The sequence below is a fragment of the Heliangelus exortis genome, chromosome 2 (assembly GCF_036169615.1).
Source record: "Heliangelus exortis chromosome 2, bHelExo1.hap1, whole genome shotgun sequence".
Classification (NCBI taxonomy): Eukaryota; Metazoa; Chordata; class Aves; order Apodiformes; family Trochilidae; genus Heliangelus; species Heliangelus exortis.
Genome location: NC_092423.1, coordinates 131,367,801 through 131,386,746, shown reverse-complemented (window position 1 = coordinate 131,386,746; position 18,946 = coordinate 131,367,801). Strand labels below are relative to the sequence as shown.

The window sequence follows — 18,946 nt, the reverse complement described above, 5'->3', positions numbered from 1 at the left end:
AAATTCCCAGAAAACACAATGCAAATTTAATTTGATCTTTCACTTGCATTTACTTACAAACCCAGGATCCTGAAAACCTTTGCAAATATTTCTCAATTAATCTTCAGAGAGCCCCATAAAATATTAAACATGTAATCTATCCCAGAAAACTCCAGCAGTGGCATTTACAGGATTTGCCTGGCACTACAAAGGAGATGTTGATGGTGGCAGGTGCAAACTTCAGGTCCCTCCACCTCCTAGTTCTTGGACTGAACAACACTAATACCTTCTTCTCATGCTTTATTCTAAAACAAGATATTTGAATTACTATGACAGGTAGTCCTTAAACACCAGGATTATTATGCTGTGTGCTACAAATGAGCATGTTTTAACATTGAAGACCCGTGCTAAGTGCAAGCAAGGTTTTGTGTGCATAAATTGAATTGCCGTGCTCTTAATATAATCCTTGTTGCATTTTAAAATCTTTTTTGTCCTCCCCAACAGTTTTCCAAAACTTCAGCATTTAGCTGGTTCCAGTGGAAATGTTCTTGAAAACAGGACATTCATTCTACTGGTTCTTTAATAATGAGGTCTTATTTAATTACAAATTTGCATACACAATACATGTCAAAAGGTCCTACCTTTGTTGCACATAAGTCACATAAACATCTTTGATTTAGAGTATTTCTCTGTGATTTTACGTATTATTTTATAGGTTACAAACTGTAACTGTTTCAAAGCAATTATCCTAAACGTATTAACTTTTTTGTCAATTTAATTTGGTGCACCTTAAAACATAGTGTTCCAATATAATATATGTGGGTATTAATTTCTAAGAGACATGGACTAAAAATTAATGTACTGAAAATATTTAGGAAACTTTGTGATAAAAATTATCTTAAATACCAGAAGACAGGAATTTGGAAGTGTATCTTAATCAAAAAGATAAGTAAAAATTGCATGGGCCTGAAGTAAATACATCAAGACATATTTCATTTTTATAAAGACACCATACAAATGATACTCTAACTTCCGTACAATAAATCCAACCCAGTTCTTATCTTAAAACATGTAAAAGTTAAGTTTCTGCAATTTAATCTGTAATGCCCTCATACTTATAAAAATTTGGGACAAAATTCCTCAGTACACAACAGTTTTTATTTATTTCTCTTTCTCATAATTGTTACTTGCCAGGTTAAGAAAAAAGAAAGAAGAAAAAAGAGAGAGAAAGGGAGGGAGAAAAAGAGAGAAAAAGAGAAAGGGAGAGAGAAAAAGAGAGAGAGAGAAAGAAAAGAAAGAAAGAAAAGAAAGAAAAGAAAGAAAAGAAAGAAAAGAAAGAAAAGAAAGAAAAGAAAGAAAAGGAAGAAAAGGAAGAAAAGGAAGAAAAGGAAAAGAAAAGAAAAGAAAAGAAAAGAAAAGAAAAGAAAAGAAAAGAAAAGAAAAGAAAAGAAAAGAAAAGAAAAGAAAAGAAAAGAAAAGAAAAGAAAAGAAAAGAAAAGAAAAGAAAAGAAAAGAAAAGAAAAGAAAAGAAAAGAAAAGAAAAGAAAAGAAAAGAAAAGAAAAGAAAAGAAAAGAAAAGAAAAGAAAAGAAAAGAAAAGAAAAGAAAAGAAAAGAAAAGAAAAGAAAAGAAAAGACAAGAAAAGACAAGACAAGACAAGACAAGACAAGACAAGACAAGACAAGACAAGACAAGACAAGAAAAGAAAAGAAAAGAAAAGAAAAGAAAAGAAAAGAAAAGAAAAGAAAAGAAAAGAAAAGAAAAAAAGAAAAGAAAAGAAAAGAAAAGAAAAGAAAAGAAAAGAAAAGAAAAGAAAAGAAAAGAAAAGAAAAGAAAAGAAAAGAAAAGAAAAGAAAAGAAAAGAAAAGAAAAGAAAAGAAAAGAAAAGAAAAGAAAAGAAAAGAAAAGAAAAGAAAAAGAAAAAGAAAAAGAAAAAAGAAAAGAAAAGAGGCAGAAACCAAAAAGCTGCCTCTACTTCCCTACTGCAAAGCACATGCTGAAATGAAGCCAAGAACTTGGAATACTTCCAACTTCTAGTTCAAGCCTTTTATCTCAGAGTAAAGCTAAAATGATGCTGTTACCTGCAATACTCATCTCAGATTTCACAGTTTTCAGGTGCCATTATATATTTTATTCCTTTTCTCAGAACCTTGTCAATTACCTGAGGCCCAGATAACAAACCTTCTTGAACTATTTTGAAACATAGTGTTTTCTATTAGTAAACATGCATTCTACCATTATAGTGCAAACAAGAGTATAAACCTGAGAGATCTGTAGACTCTAGGTCCACAGTTATCAACCAGTAGAACAGCCCTGTCTCCCCCAAAAGGAAAGGAACAGTGCAGATGCAGTACTGTTCCTTTCCTCCCTCTCAATTTTAATCAGACCTACACAGCCAAGCTTTTCAATTTAATTCTGCTGTTCTATCACAACCTTTCAGTTGGGATAGTAAATGTTTAAACAGGTTTCATTTCCTTTCTCATTCTCTTCTTTCCCATAATCATACTATGCCAAAAGAAAAAAACCAAAAAAACCAAAAAAACAAAAAAAAAAAACCCACAAAAAACCAAAAAAAAATCCCATCAAGAAACAGCAGGGCTCACACTACTGGAAATGGTCTTTCTCCCTTCCACTTTTAGTGAATCAGTAATGGTGGCACAAACTTCTCTATCAGGAATGCATAGACACACCTGAGTTCTGACATGTTAGGATTTTCAAGACCCATGTTTCTACAGTGGATGATAATTACAGATAGTAACCTGGAAAATGAATAATGCCATATGGGCACATATAAATGCACACGTGTGACTTACTGATCCAAAAGGAGAAGAGCTAGAAGGATGAAGAAAGGAGCAAAAAAGAATTATTTTAATATACTTGACGGTGAGCAAAGCAGGACTGGTGAAGACTCTGATCTGACTTCTTTGGCCATGGGGGTGAAAAAAATGGAATATTTATGAATAGAAATCTGACCAGCTAAAGCAAACAACCTGGCATATTGACTTTGCCTCTTACCAACACACCAAACTCTCAGACTGGCATAGCATTCATGTCAGTTTTACCAGAGCAACAGCACCCCCAAGAAAGTTTAAAATGGATACTTGAGGCTAGTTATTGTTTCTGTCATCACAGTTTAATCCCCAAAAGTATCTATAACCTAATCAAGGTAATAACAACCAATCAAGGTAATACCTAATCAGGACTACCAACTTTGATTTCTGGGTGTTTGTGTTGGAACATGCAGTTTTCAAAAACTACAGGGCTCTTGTCATTGAGCAAATCTCTTTAATGTTTCAAGTTGAGTAAACAAAATCACTACTAATTTTTTTTTAATACCATGACCTCTGCCTTTTCTTTTTCCTGAAAAAGAAGATAATACCTACATTTTATGTGTCTGTTCTAAGGAATGAGAGAAATTACATGGGTAATGGAAAGAGATGTTTTGTATGTTCTGATCCGAAATGTTGTAACTCAAATATAGATTTGATTTCTGTCGCTCTCATACAGGTGAGGAAAAAAAAAATGAGCTGTAAGGTATTTTTAATTCCAAATTTAGGTTGATTTAATTTTGCCAATTTCACATACAATCTGAATTGAGATAATTTAGCCACTTCTGACCCATCCTCTTTTTTCTTCCTGGTGGGAGGTTAAGATCATAGGCCAGCTAGGATTTTAGTACCATCATCAGATAAAAGCAGCTGATGCACAATGAGAATAGAGATAAACCTGTTATGGCCACAAATATCCACAGCTCTGTGAGATTCATGGAGGAAGCATATGTCACCTTATTAAATCTGTAGCAACTGATGTGGAAGTAACAGAAGGTATCTCTCTCCAGAACTGGAAGAGATGGGAAGAGAAATGGCTCTGTAAGGAAATCTCTTACTTTGATCTCTCTGAAAATATCTGTAACAGGATGTTGCAAGGGGTGGTTCTTCCTAGAAATAGGGATTTAAAAAACAAACCCAAAATGGAAAAGCTGCCAAGACAGAGTGGAATACAGAACTTCTCAGAAGAAGAAAAAAAACCCAAGAAACAAAAAACAAAAAACCAAACCACGCAGCTTTGGGGCGTTAGTATGTTCAGTTGCTTCCTCCAAGGGAAACAGAAACATTAAAAGAAATTTTAAAAACTCATGCTACTTGTCCCACTTTCTCCCAAAGTAACAAATCAAGAAGCAAAGGATAGATGTTGTTATACATTTATTCACAGCTCAGAGAGACACATGGCAAAGATTCAAAAAAGACCAAGCACGATGCTGTAAGGCTCTCTCTCTGCCTTATATATGCAACTTGCTGTCCCAGCCATTCTTACCCTTGTGTTTACAGCTACAGATACATGCATGTAGGGATTCACCTAAAGATGGCTTATGTCTCTTATTTTAGCAATTAAAAAAAGACAGAGGATCATCTGACATGAATAACCTCTCTGAAGTAATGTAGTCATCTACAGCTGGTGCAAGACACAGTTAAGAACCAGGGGAGGAATTTGCCTTGCTTTGCTATGCTTTTAACTCATTAAACATCATAGGCACAAAAATAAAATTCTGGGTTTTTTTAGAATATTGTGTGGTCTTTTAATTGAGAAAGCACATCAGCTACAAATTTCAGGAAATAATTTAGAACGGGATTATGAGAGTCCAGCATGCAGGTTAAAAGGTAGCAGATGTGAAAAGCCAAAAAAAATTAATTAGTCTGGTTTTTGAAAGTGAGGAGAGGCTTTTTCTGTTGCTATTATTATTCACTGTTATACATCAGAATATTGACAGTATATTTTCAGTTATAGTGCCATCAGTGCAGTTTTATCCTTGGCATTTAAACTAATCATATTTGAAAATGCAACATACACTTAGAATTATAGGAAAGCTCTTGCTTTGTTGAACAGTCAGGAAAAAAAATTCAAACCTACTCTACAGAAGTATCTTGACAAAATCATTTCCCAGTAAGGAATATAAAACTTATCCTTTTTATTCAATGACAATGCAATCATTACTTGCTCCATGACAAATAGCAATTGTCTGTGCTAGTAATTCTTGACATCATGTGATGGCTTCATTATAAAATGGAGCAAAATAGCTCCTAAGTATACTTAGGAAATGAAACAGAAAATTAATTAATGAAAATAAATCATATTTTTCAGCCAAATTAGTATTTTCTGTGTAAATACATAGTTTCACAAACAGACTACTTTATTAGTTGTCTTACTGACCTTTTGAAAATTGTATTTGAACGTATCTATGTATAAAATGATTGTCAAGGAACTGAAAAAGTGAAAGCTCTTCCGAATCTTTAAAAATATTGGAGTTTAATTCGATTAAAGAAAAGAGAGTTTACTTCTTTAAAATAAGTGTGTTTAATATGAAAATACAAAGCATTCCTAAGTCTCTGATGTACATACAATTTCTCTGCAACCTTTGTACTATTTTTGGGTTAAGCATAGTAGTTATCTTATGCCCCTGTGTGGCCAACCTGGACAACAAATTCACTTTCACTTCCCTGTAACAAAAAAGTAAGAACCTGTCATGGGAGAAACCAGATTTAGGAAAATCCACTGCTTTCCATTCTGAGTGAGAAGCTGTCAATACATACTGGAATAGTAAAATTGGACTGATACTGCTCTGTAGAGTTTGTATCAATTTTAGAAACACGGGATACTCGCCATTATGCAGTGATGTGTTAATCTGAATATTGCCCAAAGCAACTGTGACTTCTCAAAGCATCCTGCTACAAATGGAGCATTTGACAGTATTTGTACACTAAACCCTGAGTGAAGAATGGCAATCAGACAGTCCAGCTTCTCTGGTACCTTAAGGTTTTTAACAACATTTAATTTATGTCACTGAAAGTCATCAGAAAAATTTTAGACTGCCAAAGAAACGAAGCTATTTTAGATGCTTTGGCATTCTGATGTAACCCAAGCACTTAGCATGCTTTCAGAAATGATCTTCTGATTTCTTTTCCCATACTCTCTTTTTCCAGACACATGAAGAATTTATTCCATAAATTACCATTTGCCAAATGCTAAGGATGCAAAACAGTTCTGACTTCCTGACATGAGGTAATTCTAATAATTTTCCACAGAAGCTTACCTATTCTACAGAAAATAGCCCTACAGTCCCAAATACAGGTGAAACACAATTTTGAGGTGAAGTCATAGCCCTTACTGCTTCAGCTGGCTGGAGCTGGTAGTGTCAGATAGAGATGTGCAGAACCAGGAGGCCCAGTAAACCATCTCTCTCTTTTACACTCACAATAGCATCTTACAGCAATGTGTTGCCATGTAGCTGGCAAAAAAAAAGAACTGAACTGCAGTACTTCTCCAACGAAAGCTGTTAGCACAGGAATACTAAACCCATTTGAATGGTAAAATTTATATAAAACACAAGGAGTTTAATATCATTTGAGTCCTCTCACATCAGCTACTGCAATGCAAAAAGTGTGAAAATAAAATCCCAACTTGTGCAAGGTTTCTACAGAAAATGATGAATACCTTTTTAAATAATGTTTTGTATCGTATCAGAAAGCTAAGGCCGAGATAACTGGCTTTCCTGCAACAAAAACACAGCATTTCTAAACTTTCAGAGGAATGGAAAACTCCAAGAGCAGATGATGTGAAAATTAATTGGAATGGTGTTTCAGTTACAGTTATATGCACACTGCCTAGCTCCCCATGACTTTCTGGTTTAGATTCTATTATCTACTACACTATTAGTATGCATTAACCTGTTTTCTTCACATTATTACTTTGTGTAAGCAGCAGTTAATCATTCTGTGCTTAATGTCGGCTGCTATCTTTCTGGACTCTGATTTTTTAGATGTAAAAGCAGAGAGAAAAAACTTTAAAAGAAGACAGATCATTTCGGTTTAGTGTCAAAAAATATTTAACTTTAAGGTTTGAAGCGACAGCTATTATACCTAATCAAACCAGAATCTTTTACATGCTAGAGGTATTTTTATTTTCCTTACTACAGTTCTGAAACATTAACTCTTAACACTCAATGAGCTAGTTTTAGCCAAGTGCAGCACATTAATTTGCAAAGTTTTAAGTGAAAAATCTACCTAAAATATACACCACATTGATTTATCTAGGAAAAAAAATAAATTTTTTGAATCAGTAAAACAAAAAGCATTAGCCTTCAAAATAAATGTCAGCAAGATTTTTTACTGCCTAGTAAAAAGTCATCAATAGATTCCTTCTTCAAAACCCTCTTATCAGTCTCAAATTTAAAATACTGGTATATATTCAGAAGACATTCAATAACCTTAAATAGCTTTCAATTAATTTCAACTCCAGAAGACACAGAAAGCCTTACTTAGTTTCTCATGATTACTGTTGCATATTGTTGAAAAATTGCAGTGTTTTCCTGAGGCAAAAAACATTAGTACCCAGGAAAACACAACATTGCTCCTTACAAATAGAGAAATATTCTCATCCTAAATAAGACAGCCCGTACTAGGTAGGAGGATTGGTTTCCTGATAAACCTTTCTTGTTTGCCAGTCTTGAATAAATATAAGTCTATATCTCAGACACAAATACTGCAACAAAATAATTCTCTGGTGTCTTTTGATTTGAAAATGACAGCTTTTGTCAGAGATGAGCAAAATATATGCCTAAAAGCACCGTGCATATGTATCTGTAAAAAAGAAAAGAAATTAATAAAAAGCATGCACCTTGATCTACAAAAACAGATCCAGAGAATCAGGACTTGGTTTGTAGCTGATTAGAACAGTTGCTAAGGGATTTTTTTGTTGCTGTAGGCCTGAAACTATGCACTTGGAAATATGCACTGCTTTACAATCATAGTTGATAATACATAAATTATTGCTCCATTTTGTAGTGCTTCCAAGATTTCACAGTACACTAAATGATATAAGAAAATCCTCAATCATCACAGATTTGTTATCTATTAAAAAAATCTTACTTCATTAAAGTGATTATGAATATTAAAGCTACATCTATAATTTTGCATGCTTAATTAGAAATTCATAACCAACATACCAAAACTTGAAAACAGTAACATTAAATAAATACTCAAATACTTATAAAGGCAACACCATCAGTAAGGGAGAGAATCCCTACAACAATATTCTGCGAAATAAAATTACAAGAGTTTTCTGAAGTATTAACTGCAAATATCACTGTATTTAAGGACTAATATCCCGTTTGAAAATAATTTCTCCCACAGATACAGAAGGGATTAAAATGCTGAATATAGTCTCTGCAATATTACTTCCACATTTTTTCCAGAATGTTTCCATCAATGCACTATCTTTATAAAAAACTACAGAATTCTTTTCTATCTCTGATCTGCACTTATACTTTTTTAGATTAAAATCTTAAACATTTTTACTGTTAATATTTAATAGCAGAATGAAAAAGTTCTCAACATTGGTATTATAGTATGCTTATTGAACAGTGCCACAAAAATGAGTCATTATTAATTCAGTTTTTCCCCCCATATAAAATCTGAAGAAACCAATTTAAACATCGTCTCACACCAATAAACAACAACTCCCTATCATTTCTAATGCCCACAAAACAAAAGCTACTCAGAAAAGGGCAGCCTACAGAGCTGACTGACCGGCTGCTGATGCTGCAAAGCATCCACTGATCAGCTATAATTTGGCCAGTTAAAAAGATCACCGAAAAGCTTTGCACATAGAATCTGTCTTCTAAAAAATAAGGAACTGCTTTCTTCCTATTTTGCAAGTGGTATGCAGGACTACTGATTTACATCTTCCAGCAAATTATGTATGGTTAAGCAGACACATTTTTAACATTTAATCCTTTCACTGCCACATCCGTGCAGAAATCATTTCCTCAGACAAATTTGTTTATGAATATTTCATATGCTTCAAGGATTACAGCTAATAATGCTAGCTTCTAATGGCAGATAATGTATGAAAGATATGTAACCATCTTAAATATTTTATTCTACCTTTGCTTGCTTTATTTCTGCAGATTGAGTTCTTATTTAAATCTTTCCAGAAAACATAAAAGCACCAACAGAGATCGACTGCTACCATAAAAATAGTAATACATAAGAGTGCAATTATAAAAGTACCTCACTGAAAAACATGCAAATATATTACTATGAGAGCATAAGCATAGAAATGGTAAGGCAAAAATGTTTTATTTGTACTCACCTAGCATTGTTCAATGTTTGTCCAAATAGATCATTTTGTAAAATATTTGGAGGGGATGAGAAAACCCCATGAAAATGAGATAAAACAGAATTGCAGACCTGGCGCAGTGTCTCGAATTGCATTTTCTCTTTCCTTCCCTTCTATTTTTCCTCACCACCTGTCTTAAAAGTCATCTATTTAGCACACACCATCAAATGCAAACATGCCAATCAAGTTCCATATTTCTGATCTCTGTAAAAACTGTGCCTAAATGAGCAGAGGCTAATAGTTAATTGTACAGTCATTATTCTTCTAATTCAGTCGTAGAAGATTTAGTACCCGTGCGGCTTTCTCCTGACTGTAGCAAGAATTCTAAACAGCAGCAAGCTTTTTGGGCATTCCCAGCTGAAGTGTGAAGCTGAGCTGCTTTCATGTACTCTACTCATATTTCTCTAAGCCTATTAAAAACATGCAGTGAATAGATGCTGTCGTCAGGAGTTTCAGCACATCTGGCTGCCAGCAATAAAATCTCAGAAGTAAAAAAAATGAGGACAAGCCATCCTCACACTGCTACTACTGTCTAAGAGGAGGAGGATTTCTGCATCTTCCCCTCCTCCTTCCCTCCCCTGTAAAAATGACTAACATCAGTGCCCGTGTATGTAGGTCTGGGGGTTTTTTAAAGTAAAGGCAGCTTTAAAGGACAGAAAGACCACCCTTAAAAATATTCTTCCTATAATAAACATGCAGCATTGAGACTGTAACCATAGACCTTTCATACCATATCTGAAAAACTATACCATACATCACAAGAGATAACAGTTTTTTCAGTACAAACATTTAAATGTAATACCAAGTCATGAGTGAACCAAACAGTATGTATTCCATACGTAAATATTCTGTTAAGTACAGTACATACAGTATCAAGACTGATAATAATAAAATTTTTGATGCAAAATGGAACACTCACTAAAAGGGGATGGCTGCATTATACAAGTACTATGTTTCAAAATAAGTAGTATTAAGTATCTTCTTAAAGTTTTATGGACAGAATCAGCCATGATGGAACCAAGCAAAATCAATCACTTCTTTGGGTGCTCCATACTTGTCTACTTCCAAGAAATTCCACTGCCTTAGGAGCCTGGGTCTCCGGTACATATATGGTATAGAAAGTCAAAGAGGAAGAAGCAGAATCACCCATCTAATGGCACACAGTGAAATTTTGCAGCATAATATGCACAGTAAATATCATTAAATATATAGAAAATAAGAATCCCTAACTGAATCCCTGAAAAAGTATTTTTCCTCATTTCTTTCAGTGCTTGTGTCAGAGCATGACATTACATAACATTACAAAATATATACTATCACTGTCAAATTGAAAAGTAACAATTAAAAGATTTTCCTTAGAATATCTCATTTTCTATCCACAGCTTTTAACATCTTAGCACTAATTACAAAATCTCCAAAAAAACCAATATCAAATGAGGGCCATTATTAAAGCTCTTCCACTGAAAGCGATTTTAATCCCAGAAGATATGGGAATAAGCAACGTTCTGCTAATTAAAATGTTGTATTGATGTGCTCAGAAGGGAGTAACCATCCAGGCTTCCTTGGCCAGAAGGATGGCAGCTCCGACTCAGATTTTTAAACAAAAAAATAAATAGGAACAAATCCAACTCCAGGCCCCTCTAAATGTGATGTAGAGGGCTCCCTACTAACACCCATGATAAATATTAAAAAAAAAAAAAATTAGAGAACATATCCCCCAGTAAAACTGACCCCATAAATCATGTGAAAACCTACAAAGCACCACACAAAATAATTTTAAATATCTGTTTTTAGGCCTGTAGCATACTGTGCAATATGCAAACATTAGTACTGGAGAAATGTATTGGAATTTGAAGTAAAAAGGACTCGGCTATAGACATGGCAAACCTGCTAATTGCTGAAATCCTGCAGTAGGAGCCACTGAGTATTTATGGTTATCTTGCTATAATAAAATGAAAACTTAATACTTGATAACCACCTTGCCTGCATTAGAGAATGCATGTTTGTAATAAAAGAAACTTTGTCTTTACATTCATTCAATCAAGAAAACAACATTTTCATATCTGCTGTGAGAAACAGAATCATCTTGTTACAAATAATTTAAGTACTTGAATAGGTCTCATACGCACCACTTAAATAAATGTTCAGAGACAATGTTGGCTATGAATCAGGTACAAGACCAGTATTTTCTCATATATTACAATATGTCATCATTTTGTTGTGTGCATTATGAATCGTCATCAATTCTATGGTAGTTTCAACCAAGGGCTGATCATTTGACATTCACCTTTGCGTGTCTTATTTTTCAGAGATTTAAAATACAAGTTACGGCATAGATTCTTTTTCTGTAAATTTGTACTACTGACAAAATAAGAAAAATATTTTAAAATTCTAATGTTTTCATTTAATTCTGGGGCAAGGAATGAAGAGTATTCTGTAGATAGTAATGCATGGAAAGCTTAATAGAGAAAAGATAAAAGGATACTTTTAAAGGCAAACACTCCATAGCTGCTACAAGCAGAAAAATCAGTTATAATTACAGGGGATGTAGAATTTTAATAATTTTAATAATTTTAATAATTTTAATAATTACAGGGGATTTGAATTTTTTTCTTAATTTCAAAAAACAGATTATACCAAAAAAAACCCATGCAGAATTGCATTTCTTTCCTGACCTTTTGGTGCCCAAGAGACTCTTTGGCCACTACATGATTCCTTCCTATATTTACTGTGTGGCTTAGATTATTGTATTGACCCTATAATAGAGACTTATTGATAAGCCCTCTCTCAGTTACCTCCACCTTTTCCAAAAAATAATAATTTGGGTAGAGAAGAATCAAGGAAGCAAAGAAGCATAGCAGGAAGAGGCTGAAGGGGATGGAATGAAGGATCATGAGCAGAGTGCACAGATGCACCCATCCTTTCAGAACCAAAATGGAACTGACATTCAAAAGAAGTCTGTGGAACCAAAGATAAAATTTGTTTCCTGTATATCAATCTATTTCTAATCTTGTCTGAGAACAAACCGGAACAGGTACTGGTTACCTTATGTTGATACTGTTAGTGATCTATAAAAGTGTCAGCATTTTTTATACTAAAAACTTCCCTGTGGTGAAGGGCACGGTGATTTATTCCAATTTTTAAGATTTAAGAAATTATATCCGTAGCATTCCCAGATTCAGGAAAAGACAGTTTTGGGGTTTTTTTCCCTGCTTGATATTTGCTTTCTTTACACTTCACATTTCCTTTTCTCTTCTTCAGGTCACTCACTCTATACCCTCCAATATCATATAAGAAGAATATTAGAAGAGGTTCTATATGCACAGGCTTCTTTTTTTCAAAACACCCCAGTTGAGTATTTCAACATACACCAGGTAAGCCAAGCTTTACTCAAGTACTTGTGATTCTAGTATTACCTAACATTTGAGGGCCTGATTCAAATAATTTTTATAGTGTCTTTCATATTTTGTTATTTATACCTGTACATGTTTGTACACACTCTTGATAATTATGGTTTAATAATAATTACATATTTCCTTTGTACCCCAGTTTTGCAAGGGATTTCATAGACAGGAGCACAAAGTGTGATGAAGATATTGCACGGAATGGGAAAAATCAGTACCAGATAGTCTAAGTAGATAGCTGACATGGCTGACAGCCTATTTCAAAATGAAAAGACAAGGCCAGGGAAGCTTCATTGTATTCATTAAGCCAGGCTGCTCTGAGATCCATAGATACTTCCTTCACTAGCCAAGATGACTCTAATAAACACCCCCCAGCTCTCTGTAGTTGGGAAGAAAAGTTATTCTAGAAAGCTCACACATATTGATATTTTTCAATTCACATAAAAAAATCTCAGTTTCAAATACAAGATTAAAATTATCAGAGTAATCCTAGAATTTAGAAAGCTTTTAAGGGAAACCTATTATACAAAGAAAGTTGCCAATAATACAAATATGTTATCTCAAACATTACTTCTAGGCATCACGTCTTTATGATAGCCACAGAGGAATAAAGCTTTTTACAGAAAGATGTAGCATAAACAAGGTAAAGTCATGCAGCCTCATTAAAGCTATACATTACAGCTCATCAGGCAAAGATTGCTCAGTAATAGAAGATATTATCAAGGAAAATTTTTTATTCAGTTCCATTATAATCTACTGGATACTAAGTATAGTTTGATGGATTCACAGAAAAAATTGTTAGGCTGAGTCTCTTGGAGTTTGGGGGTAAGAGTGGGATTTTTTAAACGTACAGAAAGTCAAACTTCTTTTTTTTTTCATCTACACACTAAATAGCACATAAGTATCTGTAATGTATCTGCCATTGCTCTCCAATATGCCTTTACCAAGGCATTTAGCTAAATACTTGGGATTAAAAAACTTTTGACTTGTTATGATAAGAAAAATCATCTAAACAAATGTTTTTTTCAAACAGGTGAGTTAAAAGTGGCCCTGCAAGTTGAGTGGTGTTATATTATTACAGTTTACAAGACTAATCATTTTGGGTCACATTAGCAAACTGATGCTTCAAGGTTGGACATGATTTTAAAGGACTAGATAAAATTAATTTAAATGATAGACATTTTACTTCGCTACTGTAAGTGAAATGCAACCAAACTTTCTTTTGGGGTAAAGCACTTGTTCACATGTATTTCACTACATCAGCATTCAAAGGTTCAGCTTCAGCAAGAAGTAAAGCAAAATCTACAAACTGTAAATTTAACCACATGAGAAAAGGGGCCATAGAAACCAGTATACTGACTATCTAGGATAGGAAGTAATATAGAGAGGGATGCAGATAAAGCAAAAACCCACCCCCAAAAAAATACCTAAATCCAGGCTGCAGGGAAGCATCAGTCTCTGCCCAAGAACCACAATAATGAAGCCTGTCCTGGAGCTGACACCTGAGCAGTCATCCCAAGTGAACTCTTCCTTTCATTACAGGAAGCCTCGCAGTTAGAACAGTGTCTGTGGACATGGAAAATGGAGTCCCAAGTTTGTCTTCTAGCTTCTTCAAACATTCCCATAAAGTCCTCATCAACACTCTTGGTTATTCCAAAGAGGATTTGTCCTTCCTGTCAAGGCTGTTCTCTCTCCCGTAAAATAATTAAATATTGAAAGAACTATTTAATTCACTGAGTTAAACATTCATTGAGAATGGAAAAGTGATACTGATTTTATTCCCTGGTAGTCAGGTCACAGTTCTATGATGGAAGATAGTGAAATTCCAGCTAAGATACCAAACCTTGTTGCAGAAAATATCCACTAACAAAGTACAGTAATGTGGTTCAACTATAAAAATATTGTTTTTCCTTGATTGCATTTTATTCTCATTATCTTCCGTGCTTCCTTGTTTTATATTTAAAGCATTCTACCTATGTTTATATAATTCTTTTCAATGTCCTTCTAATCATCTTCTTCCCATTTAGCCATCAACTAGTAATCTATATTCTCATGTTAGCATAAGTTAGATTTAAACCTAGGATATGAGATTTAGAAATTTGGAGTCTGTTTATCCCTTTTCCTGTTCATATTAGCCTCTATCACCATGATTACTATGCTTGAGGAGACTGCCAAGCTTCATATGAGTGTAAGTATTAAATTCTGTAAGTAGTCAAATTCCAGCAAGCTATGTGAACATCAGCATCACCACAGGAGGAGAAAAACATAAGATAATGTGCATAGAGGATCGGTAGTTACAACTATACCATTATCCATTGACTTTGGAAGTAGAAAGACAGTCAGAATATGGCCCATAAATAGTCACATGATTGCCATCTTAAGTTTGATAATTATTATAAGTGATAGGAAAAGGTGCTTAAGTTATGGTGACCCTCTACCACTTCACAGAGGAAATAAGGATAGAGACACACTCTGTGCTGCATTGCTTCTGGTGCTCACAGAACCACCTCCCTCTGTTGTCTTTAAGTCCCTCATTCCCCAGTTTCCATTGGTCCTGCTGCTAATGGCATCTCATGCACAAAGGGCAGCAAAAATTAGCTTCCTGTTCCACCAGCACTAAGACCACATAATGAAATTATAACAATTTATCCTTAGAATGAGATTTACGAAACTAGTTTATCATCACAAGCCATTTAAGTATATTATCTATTAAATTCTTTAGGAAATGAAGCTTAAGTGATCTGTTTCATGTTACAGGTAAAAATAATGTCACTGGTCCAAGTGTGAACTCAGATCTATTCTCCTACTTGCTATGTTTGGGGTATTCAAACTTTGCTGTTCCAAAGTCTGTTGAGCTATTGTTCCCTGTAGCAGCAACTGTTTAGGAGCCTGATTCCAGTGAAATCAGGGATAACTCTGCATTCCAATAGTCTCTGGATCAAGGCCCAAAAGCACAGTTCATCACTATGCCTCTAGCACGTTTCCAAATATTGGCACTGCCCTAGTGCCAGTGGGAGCATTCTGTGCCCTGCTCCTCAACCATGAACTCACCCTACAAGTGCTACAACGCTCCAAACAGTTAAGAGGACACTGATTATTCACATTCAGGATAAAATACAAATATAAACTGTCAATTTACCTTTTGCACATTTACAAGACTCTGGATATTCCCATCTCTGAAGATTCTCAGAAGCAACATCATCAAAATAGGAGGGGAAAAAAAAAGGCAAGCAAAGGTCTAGTTTTTAATGAAAGACAAAATTAACAATGACAGGTATAGATTCCCAAGAAACTCAAGTAAAAAGTACATCAACCCAAAAGGCCAAGTCTTGATGGGACATTTCCGATAAGTTTTGGATTTCCTAGGCAGGAAAGTGCCAACTCTCTGTAATTACGTGAGCTGAAGTTCTGTGATGAGATCAATTCACTTTCCTGCATCTCATCATGGTCTAAGCAAATGACAAAAATAATCAAGATCCACTCATTAGTGTGGGTTTTAAACTTTCTAGAGGGTGGCAAGCCAATCAAACGTGACATTTTATGTGTATAATTGATAGCTGGTGAAGAATAAATTTTATAAATAAACTCTTGAATCTGAGATTTTATCTTGACCAGTTATGGCTTAATTAAATTCTTAATTTACAATGGGGAAAAAAGAGTACTTGTGAAAGCTAAATGCTAGGTGACTTGTTTATTATAAAGAGTTACAGTGTTAAAAAAAGTCTATATTTTTAAAAACTCAAATAACACAATGAAAGGTTTAATTCTGTTCCCCATGCAGATAGCAGGAAATGTGCCATATGTTCACTTAGGAAATCCTGCTGTTAGACCTAGTATGGACACACATGAAAACTGGCACAGACCGTACAAATTGCACATTCTAGGGTGAGTAAGATAGAGGGAAAAAACCCAACACATAAATTTGACAAGGGAAATATGAAAGTTATAATTTAAAATAATTTTGTTATAAATGGTGATAGACTATATCTCAACAGTACTATTTCTTCAAATGAATCAGTAGGTATGCGTCAGAACCAATCCCACCTCCCAGTATAATTGTTTTTAAGCTATCTTTAACATAAATAACTGATTTACTGGTTAATTTCCTCAGATCAATACAGATTATGGCTTCTCAAACCTCTCCATGGAATTCACTTTAATACATTAGTTGAAAGACAATATGGAAAATTGTATTTAAATATTATAACGCATAGAATAGTTAAAAATAATTACATTAAATGTTTAATTGTAATTATTTCTCTTATCTCTATTCTACTCACTCTTCTGAATATTACACAATATACACAACTTGCATGGTGAAACAAAAAGCTTCTCTTGCTAGGGAAAACCACAAAATAGAGAAAAAGCACAGGTGACATCTTCAGACTTTAAAACAAGAAACGGTGTGGTGTTGAGTTTGAAGAGGTTTTCCAGCACAAGTGGAATAAGGTGCTTTGGCTTTTGCTATTTTGATAGTAATATTGTATGATACATGATGTGTTCACAAGAAAACTCTGAACACGAAGTTTTAAGTACTTTGTTCCCTTTATCTGGCCCTCAACAAAGTTCCTGTCTCACCTAGAAGATCCAGACATTTCTAAGTATTCCTTGCTTAGAGAACTCTATGCTTAAAATTAAGATTTTATTAATTTTGAGAAATTCAGAAGTTGAATTTATATTGTCTGAATCACAGTTCAAAGTCACTAACACAAAGATTAATTTAATTTAAATATAGATTACTAAAGTGTGTAGTGTAGAAGCTTAGCTTTTCCCCCCGTAAAATCAATAGAGAGAAAAATGAGCACGTAAAAACAAATAAAAAATTCATGTAACTAAAAATTGCATGAGTGCTCCAAAATAGGTTTAATGAAGCGTTCTTACACTTGTCTAGAGTACTTTGTTTAGGAGAAATGAATATAACCCTGTGGTTGTATTTCTATTGCTGACTCTGACAACACTCTCCAGTTCCTGCCTTGGCTCTGTTCTGATAACACGTTAAGAAAAACACAAAACCAGGTGCACATTTTCTCCCTTTTTGGTACCTATGCATTGTCGTGGTATATAATCCATATGGATCTGCATGCTTTCTAACAAAATTCTCATTCATGGCAGGTCTCTCATTTTAAAAATAAGCCTTAAAATCTGGAGATACATGTTTTTTAACCTGCTGCCCTGACATAAGAAATAATTTATCTAAAAAACTTCCAGGGCAAAAATTGCATTTGGCAAAGAAAAAAACAACCTATTTTTCTAATTAATATAGAAATTACTTCTTCAACCTGCGAGACCATGATTCTAGTTCATACTAAAACAATTCATTCATACTTCTAATCTAGTTTTAAATGCATCTTTTTTCCTCCTCAAAATAGTGCCTGTAAAGGTCACAAAATTATCCGACAATCAATTCTCCACTTTCCTCAGTGTCTGACAGTTCACTGGAATAGCTATATATCCAAAGCATTTAGTATGAATTTATACATTTGTGAATATTCATTTATGTGGTATAAAATATAGACATTGCATTTTTTTAAAGTAATAAAAGAATAACATTAGGATGGAAGAATTGGCAGACCAGAGTTAGAAAAGGTCTAACTGAGATTTCATCTCTCTGGCAAAAGGAATAGCTGCATTACCTGACAGAAATAGAAAACTGTTATATTCTACTTGAATAAGCAGAGGAGTACATGTGACACACATTGATACACAGGCTCAGCATGCAGTAGGTGCTGCACCTTGCAGAATGCATGGTTTAGAGCAGTATATTTCAACCAATTTTACTTTCAGCTGAACTCACAATCAATTGATATTTCTTTGCACCTCATTACAGAACATGAATCCTGCTTTATGCCTCATTTAAGTTCTGGATGGTTCATCAATGAAATGTGTCTCACTAGTCAGGATGTGCTGGCCTAGAACAGAGATTTGATTTTGAAACAATGTATTGCAAACTTTTTCCGCTACAAAAGAGATTTCTGTTCTTCACTTTCAGCAAGTTATCATTTGTCATTTAAAATCATTTAAGTGATTTAGCATACTACTGACAAAGTACTATGTATAATTAATAATGTAAAATACTAAAAAGAGAAGCTGAAAATACATGCAACTAACAGTTTCCAGACATCTGTTTTTCCTCGCTGCCTCAGGATGATGTAATTCAAGGTGAAAGTTGACTTCCTCAGTGCTCACAGGCAGTTCATACTTATATTTCTTATTCTCCAAATTACACCAGATTAAGAGAAGACATGGTCAGCACAAAGCAGATGGTAAAAAAATCAAATCCTACAACAATCATTGCCAACAACATAAAATGGACTCATCACAGTATTGATTTCAATACACACTAAGATAGAGATAATGCCCTCGATGTGAAATACACAGTTATCACTCTCT

At 34.2% G+C, this 18,946-nt stretch overlaps 1 protein-coding gene across 39 annotated transcripts in view; it reads right to left on the bottom strand.

The window, feature by feature from the left end:
* The window catches only part of RIMS2 (regulating synaptic membrane exocytosis 2), a 421,007-nt gene that overhangs the window by 283,054 nt on the left and 119,007 nt on the right, over positions 1-18,946 (bottom strand). For 4 of the 39 annotated variants that reach the window (XM_071738129.1, XM_071738131.1, XM_071738155.1 and 1 more), the window contains exon 1: positions 9,126-9,607. The exons of 23 other annotated variants lie outside the window; for them this stretch is intronic. In XM_071738129.1, the coding sequence (XP_071594230.1) occupies positions 9,126-9,247 (122 nt within the window). In that variant the 5' untranslated portion in view covers positions 9,248-9,607. Of the gene's footprint in view, positions 1-9,125; positions 9,726-18,946 lie in introns of those variants that run through there. 12 more of the 39 variants (XM_071738146.1, XM_071738142.1, XM_071738138.1 and 9 more) reach the window with 8 other exon arrangements.